The 13,908-nt window shown below is 36.0% G+C and overlaps 1 protein-coding gene across 1 annotated transcript in view; it reads right to left on the reverse strand.

Annotated features, from left to right (window-relative positions):
* LOC150092305 (rab GTPase-activating protein 1-like) overlaps positions 1-13,908 on the reverse strand; it is a 323,417-nt gene that overhangs the window by 249,767 nt on the left and 59,742 nt on the right. Inside the window, exons 5-6 of the mRNA XM_090414840.1 lie at positions 8,723-8,930; positions 1,372-1,555 (exon numbers count right to left, since the gene is read on the reverse strand). Coding sequence (XP_090270966.1) covers positions 1,372-1,555; positions 8,723-8,930 — 392 coding nt within the window. The remainder of the gene's footprint in view (positions 1-1,371; positions 1,556-8,722; positions 8,931-13,908) is intronic.

A 13,908-nucleotide genomic window follows, 5' to 3' on the forward strand; every position in this document is an offset into this window, starting at 1 on the left:
ACTTTTCCATGGCATGTGTCCAAAGGTGGGCAAGATCAGCAAGGAGGTCTGTTGTGGAATGGAACAAGAATTGCAAATTCATATTGATGATCATCAAGTAACTGGTGAGTCTCCAAGAAGTGAATGGCTATTGATGACCTTTTGCATTATTTTTGAGAGTATTGAGGTCAGAACAATAGTCTGATGTCTGATTTTGGAATAGGATGGACAAAAGCTTCCTTCTGGGCAGTAGGATAGATGACAGATGAATAGAATAACTTGAAGAGATGATGCAGGGCACTTATGAGTTCTGGGGCACAAGCTTTAGCTGCAACTGGAGAAATATCATCAGGACCAAGAGACTAATTGTTATCAAGGCTGCTAAGGATTTTTCTGGATATCTTTCTGGTGAAATTTCAGAGGAGGCATACTGTGGATAGTTTGTGGAATGGTAAGTGGAGTTCTTCCTTGATTATCTATGCGAGAGGTGGAAGAAAAGAACTGATGCCAGAAGTTCTGCTATTTCTTTGGGAGATGTTGTCATTGTACCATCAGGATGTGAGAGGGGTGAAAACATGGAAGGGGAGAAGTTGAATCCCACAACCTTGGCAAGCAACACCAGAAGGCATGACTGCCATTAGGATAGGAAACAATCTTACTGCACTTGACCCTTACAAAGTATGATTTAGATTTGTTTTCCATTAATACTCCTTATATTGATGGTTCCTATATTTAGTTCTTCTGATGCTGGATTTATTCTTTTTCTTCTGAATGTTGAGTTGGAGCTTGTTCTATTAGCTGACTTTTCACTATTTGCCTTGGTTCCTTGACAAAAATAGGTGGGGACTGAAAGAGGGACTTGCTTATTTTTGTGAGACTCTCCTTAAAGGTTAAGTTTTTTTTTTTTTTTTTTTTGCAGTTGTTATGAGCTATAATATAAGCTGAGGAGAGGCTGGAGTTTCTGAATGGAGCCAATGGACATGCTTCTTGAATTTTTTGTTTGGACTGTGCTCTTTGGCAGAGTTATTCGAGTACCAGGGTTTGGATAAAGATCAAGGATTTTGAATGGAGTGGGGAATAAATGCACTCATTACAGTAAGAATAATTTCTGTTATTAGATCAGAGCAGATGTTAGGATTGGAAAATTTACTTTGGAACTGTGACCAACTGCATGTAAGAGTTATTTCTTGTATGATTTAAGCCTAGCTGTCATTATCAACATTGAGGATAGCATGAATTAATTATTCTGAAATGTTTGTTTTTCCAATTAATTAGTAATAAAGTAGTTCTTTAATACTGTAAGAATATGTCACTTAAAGGTTATATATATATATATATTTTTTTTTTTAAAGTCTGTATGAAGTATTTTTATTTAAATAAAATATTCCTTACAGCTTCAGGTATATCACACTTGAAAACATGACACTGATGAATGGTTGTTTCCACAGATGAACCCTGCCTACAAGAAAATGCAAAGCACTGCATTTCTTGACCATCTTGGTAACCTTGAGCACAAAAGGTAATTTTGTGAATGGGAAATCTGGCTATTTCATTACTACTGCTTGGCTCGTACAGACTGCAAGAAAAATAAATTATAATATTGCTGTTCTATTTCATTCAACTTGAAATTGCTATTATGCAGGATGTTTCAGAAAGAAGTTGCATAAGTAAATGTCTTTTCCATTAAAAACTTTATATGAACATTGATCCAATACTAAACAGTTATTGAGTTGTTCTATATTATAAAGAAGAGCACAGGCGCACATAAAATAACTGTTTATTTCAAGAAATTACTATAGGTTCTCAAAAACATGATTCTCGGCCTCAAGACATAATCCACCATTTCTGTGTTTTGTGTGTATAGTTTGCTACGCTGAAACAAATTTAAAATTACTCACCATAACCAGATGTTGCCATATACTGTCACGTCTTACACAATATGAAGTTGATATTTTTATTTAATTGATGATAATAACAGTTGATAGTTTTATTTAAATAAAATATTCCTTACAGCTTCAGGTATATATCACACTTGAAAACATGACACTGATGAATGGTTGAATTCAGTATTTGGAATTAGAAAACATGACTTTCCATGTTTTCAAATGTCAGATATGGTGAACATGCATATTAGTGCTTCACAGTATAAATACCAATAAGAGATGAAAACATTAAATTCCTTGAATTTAATATTTTGCTGGTTTGATTTTCTACCTAGCAACACCAGAGCACAAATTATAACTGTGACAAGCACTACACTAAAACATTAGAAACAATTCAATTTGTAAATGGTAGAACTAATGTCCAAACAAGGCACCCTCTCTGTGGGTCAGTTAACTGTAACATTAATTTGAAGATGTCATATGACTGTCTCCCAGATCTCTGGCAAATTAATACAACCATACATGTTGAGGTTGGGGGAGTGCATAATAGCAGAATCTAATTCTAAATTAATAAATAGCGAATAAAAAATAAATGAATAAATAATAAAGTGAACAAATGGTGAATAATAAATTATTTTTTCATCTCTTGGTGTTGTTTATACTGTGAAGCACTAATATGAATAATCAACAGCACCTAACCCTTTTGATATGTATGGTGTACGAGCTCTGGAAACAGCTGGTGTGGTCACTGAATACTAGCAATTAAAATATCCAAAAAATATTGAAACCTACAAACCACAACCCCCCCCCCCCCACTACAAGGATTACTCTAAATCCATCACCATTTCCTACATCCGAGGCACCTCGGAAAAAATCTTAAAAAAACATGACTTGACCTCCTGTTACAAACCATACAGAAAATTGGCATTCCTTATCCATTCCACTAAAGACCAACCATTTCCCCTAGACCTACCTGGTATATACCAGGTCCCTTGAAGCTGTAAACTGTCTTACTTTGGCCAAACAGGCAGGGTAGTGAATATCAGAATTTTGGAACACAAGGATTACATCCGTTTTCACAAGTACAGCCATTCTGGTCTTGCATACCATGCTCTGGATACACGCCACAGAATATGGTGGAAGAAAGCTACAGTAATACACCGTAGCAAATACAAATTCGAAAGACTATTCATGGAATTAGCCTCAGCCCTAAGAAACTCTCCAAATCTCACCAAATTTGGTTGTAAGAAACTGCCCCAAATTTGGGAGGCTTACATCAGCAGACCTTCAGCCCAACGGCCAAGAACACCTACTTAGCCTGCTAGGGGGTACCATCAGGACTTTTAAGAGAACAATAGCTTCATCACTTCATTCTCAGTTACTGTGTTGTAGTGCCTACGTGCATGTGCCTTAATTGTAAGTTCCTTTTGAAGATGGCAACGTGACGTTGCCGAAATATCAGAAATATTTATTAAAGTGTAATTTAATTTATATTCATATCTACGTTGTCAATTCCTTAAGTGATTTAGGAATACTAGCAACATTTTCCAGCTCAATGAATTCTGAATCAAAGTGTGTTTATCAGATATTTCCAGAAATTGTAAAGATGCAGTAGAACAAGATATGACTGAATAAGAAAATGTTATTGTGGTAGTACAGTGCAGGTGTTATGTGTACATACAAAAAATTTCCATGGGTATTGAACCTGTGGATCATGCACAGCAGTCGGAATTGTGTACGTGGCTCAATTTATCTGTAATGGTGTCAACACCTGTGTGTGGTCAGAAACAATTCCTCTGTCATATTTTTAAAATTGCTTCTATGATTTCTACAAAATGAAATACCTTTGACTACATAACATCTTATGTACTCTAACATGAAGTTCTTCCATATTTTCCCTGTATGCTAGAAATACATCAGTCATTTTCCAATTGTGATGGTTGATAAAACTGGTCATCCAGATTTCAGTTCACTTTGAATTTTTGTTTGTGAGAATAGATGAAGAGGTGAAAAAACTGTAAACACAACATGCTTTACTCAGTCATATTCCTGATACTGCAATCCACATGAAGGACAGTCCTAATGTTTTTGAGAACCTATTATAAAGATAAATTGTATATTCTTAAATACGCACTTTATCAGGTGCATTTTCTTATTCCCATTTTTTCACTACTGAAAATTCCATTTTTAAAATTCACTGTTAGCAACAGTAAATCTATAAGAAAAAGTGCTATTATGACCATTACTGAACCCAGAAAAGGGTGCTGTATAATATACATAAATTTGACCTCTATTACCTGGTGTAATAATACCATGGAATAATAATAATAAAAAAAGTACCGAAACCATGTCTTTTTTTTTTTAATGCATAAAGACATCCACTATTAACCTCAAAGTTAAGAAATTCCACCTATCTCACCCTGAATATATGTACTGCTATAATTAATTTTATTTTAAATTTGAATGTGCATTTTACTGATTCATTCAAGTTGAACTATCAGCAAGACAGCAATTGCAAACATCTTTAGATTTTTGGTAATCATGCCTATAAAAAATACGATGAAATTTCTATACAAAGTGAAGTCATTTTTCTATTTTACGCTGAAAAGCACATATTTCTTGATAGCATATAACTTACTGACGGCAGCACAATTTTGTTTCTTCTGTTGAAGAAGCTAGAAGAAATATCAGATCATTTATCAGGAACAATCTTATCCAAACTTCTGTGTAATATTTGGATAAGACTATTGCTGATAACAAAGCCAACTCTCTCAGTACTCTCAACATTTTTTATCAACAATAACGTATGTTATATTGAAAATGTCCTCTCCCTCAGACAATTCAAATTACAACTTCATAGAAATATCCTACTTGTTTGGAAAAAAGATGAGAAGGTTCAATAATTCCCATCTAGTGGATCAGAGTTTAATTTTCTGATCCCAACAGTTACATTGAATGAATTAGCAAAATAATTCTTATTTCATGCAATCAATTAAATAATCCTTAATTGGATGTGAGTTTTTGGATATATGAAGTGCATGAAGAGAAGGAGGAACTGTGAGAATGTGTGGTATGCAGTGCTATGGTCAGCTATGATGTGCAACTTCACTGAGCATAGTTGTGAATCTGGTGAAGGGATAGAAAGTTATACTTTGGGTTCAGACTTTTTTGAGTGTGTCTGTGGACGGAAAAGAAAAACAGTATATGTATACAGTCTGGACGAAGCAGACTGTATACATAAATATACAAAAAAAAAAGCCATGAGGTAACACATTGTGTCTATACACAAACAGCAGGAGCATAAGAAACATTAATTTGGTTGAGACCTAAATGCAGAGAATCAGTGAAACTAGATCATCATGGGAGGAACAGTGAGAATGTGTCATATTCACAACATCACTGTGCATAGTTGTGAATCTGGTGATGGGGTAGAAATGTATACTTTGGGTTCAGACTTTTTTTTTTTTTTTTGAGCATGTCTGTAGACAGAAAAGAGAGCTGCCCAACCAGATTGTATATATATATATATATATATATATATATATATATATATAAAAAGCCATGAGGTAACACGTTATGGCTATACACAAATGGCAAGAGCATCAGAAACAAAGGAGTAGAGTTTGCTGACTTGGTGAATATGTTTTGGGCTAAGATTATGGGCATTAGTGAAAGCTGGCTATCCGAGTCAGATGTAGCAACTGGAATCTAGTGTAAATGGAATAGTACTTTAGGAAGGACAGGAGAGAGGGGGGAAAGGGGGGGGGGCAACTAACGATATAACATGATTTGTGTCCATTAGGGTAGAAACTCATGAAAGCAATGATAATGTCCCATTCGGTTTGAGGTTACCTGGTGTGAAGTCAAGATTAATAGGATAATATATGTGGTTGGGTGTTGCTACAGATCTGGTGGTTTGGCTGCTGGGGATGATGAAATACATTGCCAAATTACCCTGATGATTACTAAGCAAGTAATCTTTATGAGTGACTTAATTTATCCAAACATTGCTTGGTTAGAAAAGAAATCTCATAAGAATGAAAGAGCTATTTACTGAGCTATTGTTAGCCATTTTCTTAAGCAGTATGTGAAAGAAGGAACTTGAAGCCAAAGAGTGTTAGATTCGATCACAGCATCAGAAGGAGTCCCAGTAAAGAATGCGAGTGTCTTGCCACCAATAAGTGACAGAGATCAAGCTGTACTGTCCTGGGATGTAGCTAACTACATGGATGTTTCAATTAGGACAGGTTACATGCTGAACTATAAAGCTGGAATTTAAAATCCAGCAGAACACTATATTTAATCCAATGATATTGGTTACTGATGGGAAGGATATAAGCAATGCAGGGAAAGCTTCAAAAAGGTGTTTAAATGAGGTAGCATCTGAATGCACCCCTATTTCATTTTCACTCTGTTCTTCGAACAGAGTGAAAGTGAAATGGGTGTGTGTTTTATTAAGCAAGAGATCCTTAATAAAATGATATTTGAAAGGAACATTATGAAAATAAGGGTGAGAAGCGTTATGAAAAATATATAAGGCATACCAGAAGAGCTGTACTACATGTATATGGAAAGCTAAATCAGAGTATGAAGAGAAATTGGCTGTACAGGCTAAAGACAAACAAAAGAATTTTATCGCTACCAGCAAGTACAAGAAAAAACTGAGTGTGGAAAAATAATTTGCATTGCAGTAAATGCAGACAGTATCCTTGTGTCAGAAGCAAATGAGATTATTATCTATATTCAAATAAAGAGTGCTCACTTCACTAAGAACTATCGACCAGGTGGATGTAACAAGGTGCACAACACTACTGTTACATTGGATGGAGGGAGAGAGGTGTGCGAAAATGAGGCTGAGGAGTTGTTGCATAACCTGAATATCAAATCAGCAACATGACCAGATGGGATATCAGAATGTGCACTAAAGGAATGTTCAACATGAATGGCTTGGCACTTGGCATGTCTTGTATAACTTGAGGTCTCAGCTCAGGAAACATCCCACAGTAAAGGAAAGAATATATGATAGTTATGTTGCACGAGAGTGGTGCAAAAATTGATGTATTTAACTACTAAGCTACCAGTATCTCAGGAATTGTGAAGATTTTCGAGAAGTTGGTAAAAATTTGCATATAGAAATGGTTGACAGACAAGCTATGATTTGCCAGGAACAGCATGGGTTCACTAAAGGAAGGTCATGTTTTAGCAATTTACTCATATTATTTAACAATGTTATGGCTGAGTTGAAGAATTTAGCATCATGAGATTTCCAATGGCATAATACACTGCTTGGAAAAGTCAATGAACACCACAGTGTGAGGAACAAACAGTCATGCCACCCAACTTAATAAGATGTAGGACCTCCTTTTGCTGCGATGACTGGAGCAATCCTGCAGGGCATACTTTCAACAAGCACACGATAATGATCAATGGGAATTTTGGATCATTCTTCCTGTAGGTAATGAGTTCCTGGACTATTGTAGGTGGACCCCATTCAACATTCATTCCAGTTCATCCCACAGATGTTCAATACGGTTGATATCAGGGCTCTGTAGAAGCCAGTCAAGTGTGGTGACATTCATTTCCACAAACCATGCAGTTACAGCAGCAGCCTTAAGACATGGTACATTGTTTTGTTGAAAGTGACAATAGTCAGTTCTGTAGAAATGACACAAAAAGTAGGAAGCATTGCATTGCCCAGAATGTTCATAATATCTCTCAGAGTTCAATATTTGTGGCATCACAAACAGAGGTCTGATTCCAAACCAGGAAAAACAGGACCATACCATCACACCACCTCCAAATTTCATAGTTGGGATTATACACTCTAGTAAGAGATGTTCACTGGACCATCCATCTGCTCGGTAGAGAGTGTAGAGTGATTCGTCACTCCATAACAACTTTCTAAGCTTCCACATCTCACTGTACAAATTGAAATCACTAAAGATGACACTGCATGTTAGTTTAGGTAATGGGCTTGCATATTGCAGTCCTACCATGGAAACCCATGTTGTGAGTTGTGTGTCTGGACAAGTCAATGGACACCATAATAGAGTAGTCAGTAGACTACTCTACTCACAAGAAGCAAAGTCAATTATTTTCTTCTTGTGTAACATATACTGACTATGTGTGAAATACATGGAGGGGGGGGGGATGAAACAACTTTTCTAACAGATATGGTAAAATCCAAACAGAAACTTTGCAGTAGAGCATTACACCTTAGCAGTTAGTTATAATATCCCATTGGCAGATATTTCACTGACAGTTCATCTAGTAAATCAGTTTTACCAATGATACCCAGAAAAGATTAATAAAATAGTACATAAATGTACAATTATCATCATGAAAGTAATGAAATCATGAGAAAAATAAACCTTATTTTTATGAAATATATTTAAAATATCAAAAATTTTAATTCATTTTTGAATTGATAAACAATTTATATGTCAAGATGTATATGGAGAGGGAAAAGGAAAGCTCTTCGTTTCCCATTTAACCTCCCTACTGGCCGAGGTAGATGAAATAGTGAGACCAAATTGCACTTCTTATCCATGTTATTCAACAGATGTTATTAAATTGTATCCAGATTTAGCTGGACGTCTATAGACGTCATAGCCAGTTGGGCATAATTACAATTAAGCATAATTACAATTAAAATTTTTCCATTTATTTCTTCAGATTTTATTACAGTATTATTTTTGCACTGCTAACACAAACTATAAAAATAACTGCTATTTTAAGGAATAACAGGCAGCTTATTTAGTTTATAACAGGTTGGACTAAATTTATTAAAAACCTACTTAAAATGAGAAGCAAATATCCACAAAGCATTAATTACAAGTTATTAGAAATTAGAAACATACATCACAAAGCCTTCTGCATGATTTGGAACAGAGAGAGATATTTCAATAGCTTGATCTGAACACTGCTGATGAAGAATTGCCATGGTTTTCAGAATTTCTTGTTCACTGTGCGGAACACTTATAGCTGCACACCCAAGATATGTCACTCTGTCAAAAATAGTATATTCTCCATCTTCCAAAGGAATAGGTGGTAACCTAGATATTGGATCTTAAAAAAAAAAAAAAAAAAATTCAATTCAACACTAGTTATAAGTAGTCCAATATTTTTTTAAAGTATAGAAATAAAAACAACAGATTCATGTAAAATACTAACGTGTCATCATAATCTTGTGTCTGTTGGCTTTCCATAAAGGTTGAATTATATAGCATACACTATTAACTTATTCAATGTTTCTCTGAAAACAATTTTAAATATATATACTCCCTCTCCTACATAAAAGAATTACTAGCATATTCATTTTACAGATTTGAAAGACATTTCTCCCTCAACATCAAAGTGTTGTATCAATTTCATCTTTTAATAAGATACACAGTAGTAAAAAATAAGAATAACAGACAGTGCAGTTTTCATGATCAGATACCTGAATGTGGATCAGTAGAGGAAGCTCAATTATCTCTGAAAATTATGGTCTTCAATTTTTATTTATTTTTTTGTTTGTTAACCGCAAGAATGCTATTATGACTGAATATCCAAGACACTACTTGAAAGAAGTCAATGGACACCACAGTGTGAGGAACAAACATCCATGGTGCCCACCTCAATTAAGATGTAGGACTACTTTTTGCTGCAATGACTGCAGCAATCCTACGGGGCATACTTTCACAAGCATAGAATAGCAATCTGGGTATTTTGGGCCATTCTTCCTGTTGGCATGTAATGAAGACTTGGGCTGTTGTGCAGTGGACATCCCTTGACCTCACCTGATGCTCCAGTTCATCCAACAGATGTTCAATAAAGTTGAGATCAGGCTCTGTGGAGGTCAGTCAAGTGCAGTAATGGTATGTCTGCAAACCATGCAGTTATAGCAGCAACCTTAAGACATGGTGCATTGTCTTGCTAAAAAAGACAATGGTGAGTTCCATAGAAAATGTCACAAAGTAAGAAGCATTGCAATGTCCAGATTCAGTTACCTCTCAGAGTTCAATGTTCATGGCACCACAAACATAAGTCTGAGGCAAAACCAGGAAAATAGGACCATACATTCACATCATAACTTCTGAATTTCATAGCTGGGGTTACACACTCTAGTAAGAGTGTGTGTAACCCCAGGTGTAGTGTGATTTGTCACACCATAACAGTTTCCAAGCGTCCACATCTCAATGTACAGGCTCTTTTCACCACTATAGATGATGTGCATGTTAGTTCGGGTAATGGGGGGCTTGCATATTGCAATCCTACCATGGTAACCCATATTGTGAACCTCAGTTCTAAATGTTTATGTGCATAGTCGTGTTCCGCTTGATGCACAGAACTCCATAACGTGTTGGCTGACAAATGGCAGTTTTTACATATTATCTTTTGTAGTACTTTATGGTCATGTTCAGTGGGTGTGGGTGGTCGTCCAAAGTGGGTAGCACTTACAATTGACTGCCTGCACTTCCATCTTAGTAAGGTATAACAGATTGTTGACACTGGATGACATAATATAATTTGCCGAAAAGATAGGCCTACAACATGACACCCTATCACAACTCCTCTAACTCCATCAGTTTCCTACTCGCAGCCATTTCACTCGGACACAGATGCACTGATTTGGGAGCATCATATTCCTCCAATCTATACCAGCTACAAACATGACTTGTTACATGCACGATGCACCTTGCCCATGAGGGGGGGGGGGGGTATAGGATGACTTCTTTTCAAGCAATGTACACACACACACACACACACACACGTTAATACATGTATATGTGGTTAGTTTCCTACCCAGATATGATAGTAGTGAACTGAGAAGGAGAGCAACGATACTGAATGACAAGATGGCTGAATTGTGTCCAGCAGAGGGTGTTCAATTTGTGAATGTATTCGAAGGGAAGTTAAAATGGTTCAAAGCTAATGGGATAAATTTGAATGAATTTGGTGTTGGTCATTTGGAGCAATTGCTGTTTAATAAGAGTGCACAGGGTTCATATGAAATTGGTACCAGTAAGAGTGAGTCAGACAGAGGTTGAGAATTAGATTGTGGAAGGATGGGAAAAGGATGGATAAAGGTGAGGAAGTGTTTATAGCAGAGCAAAGTGATGAAGTGCAAAACAGTGTCAATAAATGAAAATCAGTCAGGATCAGGGAAATGGGGATGGTCAGAACAAACAGAGAAGTGCACTATAGCATAGAGAGAGTGATTGTGTTGATGAGGATGGCCTCAAAAAGTGGAAAATTGTTATTCTTACACACTAATGTACAGAGTAAGAAATAAAGGGTCTGAGTTTGTAGCACTGATTGAATCAGTATGCCCAAAGATAATTGGTATAAGTGAAACTTGGTTGACTGAGGATCTTATACTGTCAGGACTTGAAATGGGATGCATTTGAATGGATTTGGTGTTGGCCATTTGGAGTGATTGTGCTCTAATAAGAAAGAGTGCACATATAATAGTACATGTGAAGATTTTGAAGCTGTTTGGTGTGAAGTTGAGATCAATAGAATGGTATAGCTAATAGAATGCTGTTATAGGCCAGGGATTGTGGAGAGTATTGATTGTGAAATGTTTAGACAAATTAGTTGGGCAAATAAAAGAAAGATGATCCTAATGGGAGATTTTAATTATAGGAATGTGGGTTGGAAAGAAGAAATAGTGTAAAGTAACAAGGAGAGTGGATTTGTTGAGTTTCTGCAGGATAACTATCTAAAGCAGCATGTGGTGATGAGATTTACAAGTGTTAGATTTGGTGATATCCTCAAAGGATGCAGTTGTGAATGAGGTATCAACATTACCATCTAATGGTGAAAGTGATCATGAGGTACTGGTATGGAAGGTAGTCACACAGGAAAAAGTTATCAAGAAGGTCTGTATGTGGAACTAAAGGTGGGTGATTATCAGAAGCTCCGTAATCAACTCCGCAATCAAGCATCAATACGTTGGGTTGATGAATTGTGTAGAAAAGATATTGACAGTGCATGGGAAATGATAAGGTAGTGTCTAACACAAGCAATGCATAACAAGAGTTAAGCAAATAGAGTAGGAGTGAGATGGATGAACAGTGAAATCAAGCAAGTAGTGTTACAAAAGTTGTTATAGAGGAATTACAAGACAGTTTGCAGTGAACAGATGCATGAAGAATATAAAGTGTAGGCCCGAAAAGTGACAAGCACGATTAAAAAAAAAAGTAGAATATGAGTGTTGATTGGCCAGTCAGGTTCAAGCTAATCCAAGGGAATTTCTCTGCCATGTGGCAAGCAAGACGAAAAATGATTATGCAGGTTGATAGTTATGGTAGCAGAGTAACCACAGAAAATGATACAATGGAATTATTTAACGAACACTTCACCACTGTATATCACAGTGGTGTGAATGATGCTGTACAACATGTGGAAGGGAATTGAGAATCGAAGGTGAAAGAACTGGAGGTGTATATAGTGTGGCTGGGGGTTAGATGTTAATAAGCTGTGGCCATGGATGACATATCACCATGCATTTTTAAATAATGTGCAAAAGAGTTAGCCATGTCCTTGTCCTGGTTATTTAATGAGAGTCTTGCAGTGGGTAAGGTTCCTAAGTTGTGGAAAGAAGGCAAAATAATACCTCTCCATGGATCAAGAACAGAAGTTTCCAGTAATAGACTGGTCTGTATATCTGTGGTTGTGATCAAAGTGTTGGAAAAAATTACTTAGAAATAGAATACAGGATTGGGTTCATAAGATTCTCTATGATGATCAACATGGATTTATGAAGGGCCTTGTTTTAGTAATCTGCTTATGTTTCATGATAAGGTGACAAATATGTTGGCTAAAGGAGAATCATATACAGTGATATTCTTGGACTTGGTAAAAGCATTCAATATATTACCACATAAGTTGTTGTACAATCTGCAGCGGATAGGAATAGATGTATATTGGTTAGATGGATCTGAGATTGGCTCTCTGAATGATACCTGCAAATTGTATACAATGGAGCTGTGTCTCAAAAAAAGGAAGATGACCAGTGGCATGCCTGAGGGTTCTGTTCTTGGGCCCCTACTATTTAACTTCTTTCTTAATGATATTTCATGTGGACTGATTGGGGATCTTCAAATGTTTGCCGATGATGCATAGTAAGGTAGAATTATTCAGGAGTAGTGCGAATGTTAATTCTCCACAGGAAGCTTTGAATAGGCTTTTAGTGTGGACAAATGAGTGGGTTATAGTTTTAATATTAATAAATGCAAAGTGTTACACTTTGGGATACAGAAATATAAGGCTACGTACTGTATTGGCAGGGCTGTACTTTAGAAAGTGGATGAGATTCGGGATCTTGGAGTGATGGTAGACAGTGGACTGAAGTTCTGAGGGCACATCGCCCATATTGCGAAGACTGCAAGTTGTATTGCTGCTATGATAAAAAGTACAATGATCAGACTACATATGGACTATTGTGCTCAGATTTGGTCACTTAGTTTTCATTGTGATGTGGAAACACTAGAGAGGATTCAAAGACAAATAACCAAAGTGATAACAGGATTCTGGAGTGCTGGTTATGATGAGCGTTTGAGAGAATGTGGATAGGAGGACAAGAGGAGACATGATAGAGAATTTCAAGTTAAGGGATTCTGTAAAAATAATCATAATTTATAATTATGAATCTTTTTACGTTTCTCTATTATGTTATATCATTAGTTTTGGTTTCATAACATTATTGATGATAATTTGTCAAAATGAAATGTAAAGCATTTCAAAAATTTATGTACTTGCTGGATTTGGACACAAAAACAAAAGCAGGAGCAATTTTAGATAGAACTGTTACAGCAAGATAGTATCAGAGAACTATATCAACAAAGACTTATAAATCATACAAAGAAAATAAATGAAGATACAGATATAGAAAATGAATGGCAAAACATTAAACAAATAGCGGAACAAAACTGCGAAGAAAAAGGAAAGGACTAAAAACCTGGAACCCAGAAATAGAATCTTTAATAAGAAAGAAAAGAGAAATCTACCATAAATGGTTAAACGACAGAACCAAAGGAAATGAAATAGAATATAAAAG

The sequence above is a fragment of the Typopeltis vanoorti genome, chromosome 26 (genome assembly GCF_054136105.1).
Source record: "Typopeltis vanoorti isolate ZY-2024b chromosome 26, IOZ_Tvanoo_1.0, whole genome shotgun sequence".
Classification (NCBI taxonomy): domain Eukaryota; kingdom Metazoa; phylum Arthropoda; class Arachnida; order Uropygi; family Thelyphonidae; genus Typopeltis; species Typopeltis vanoorti.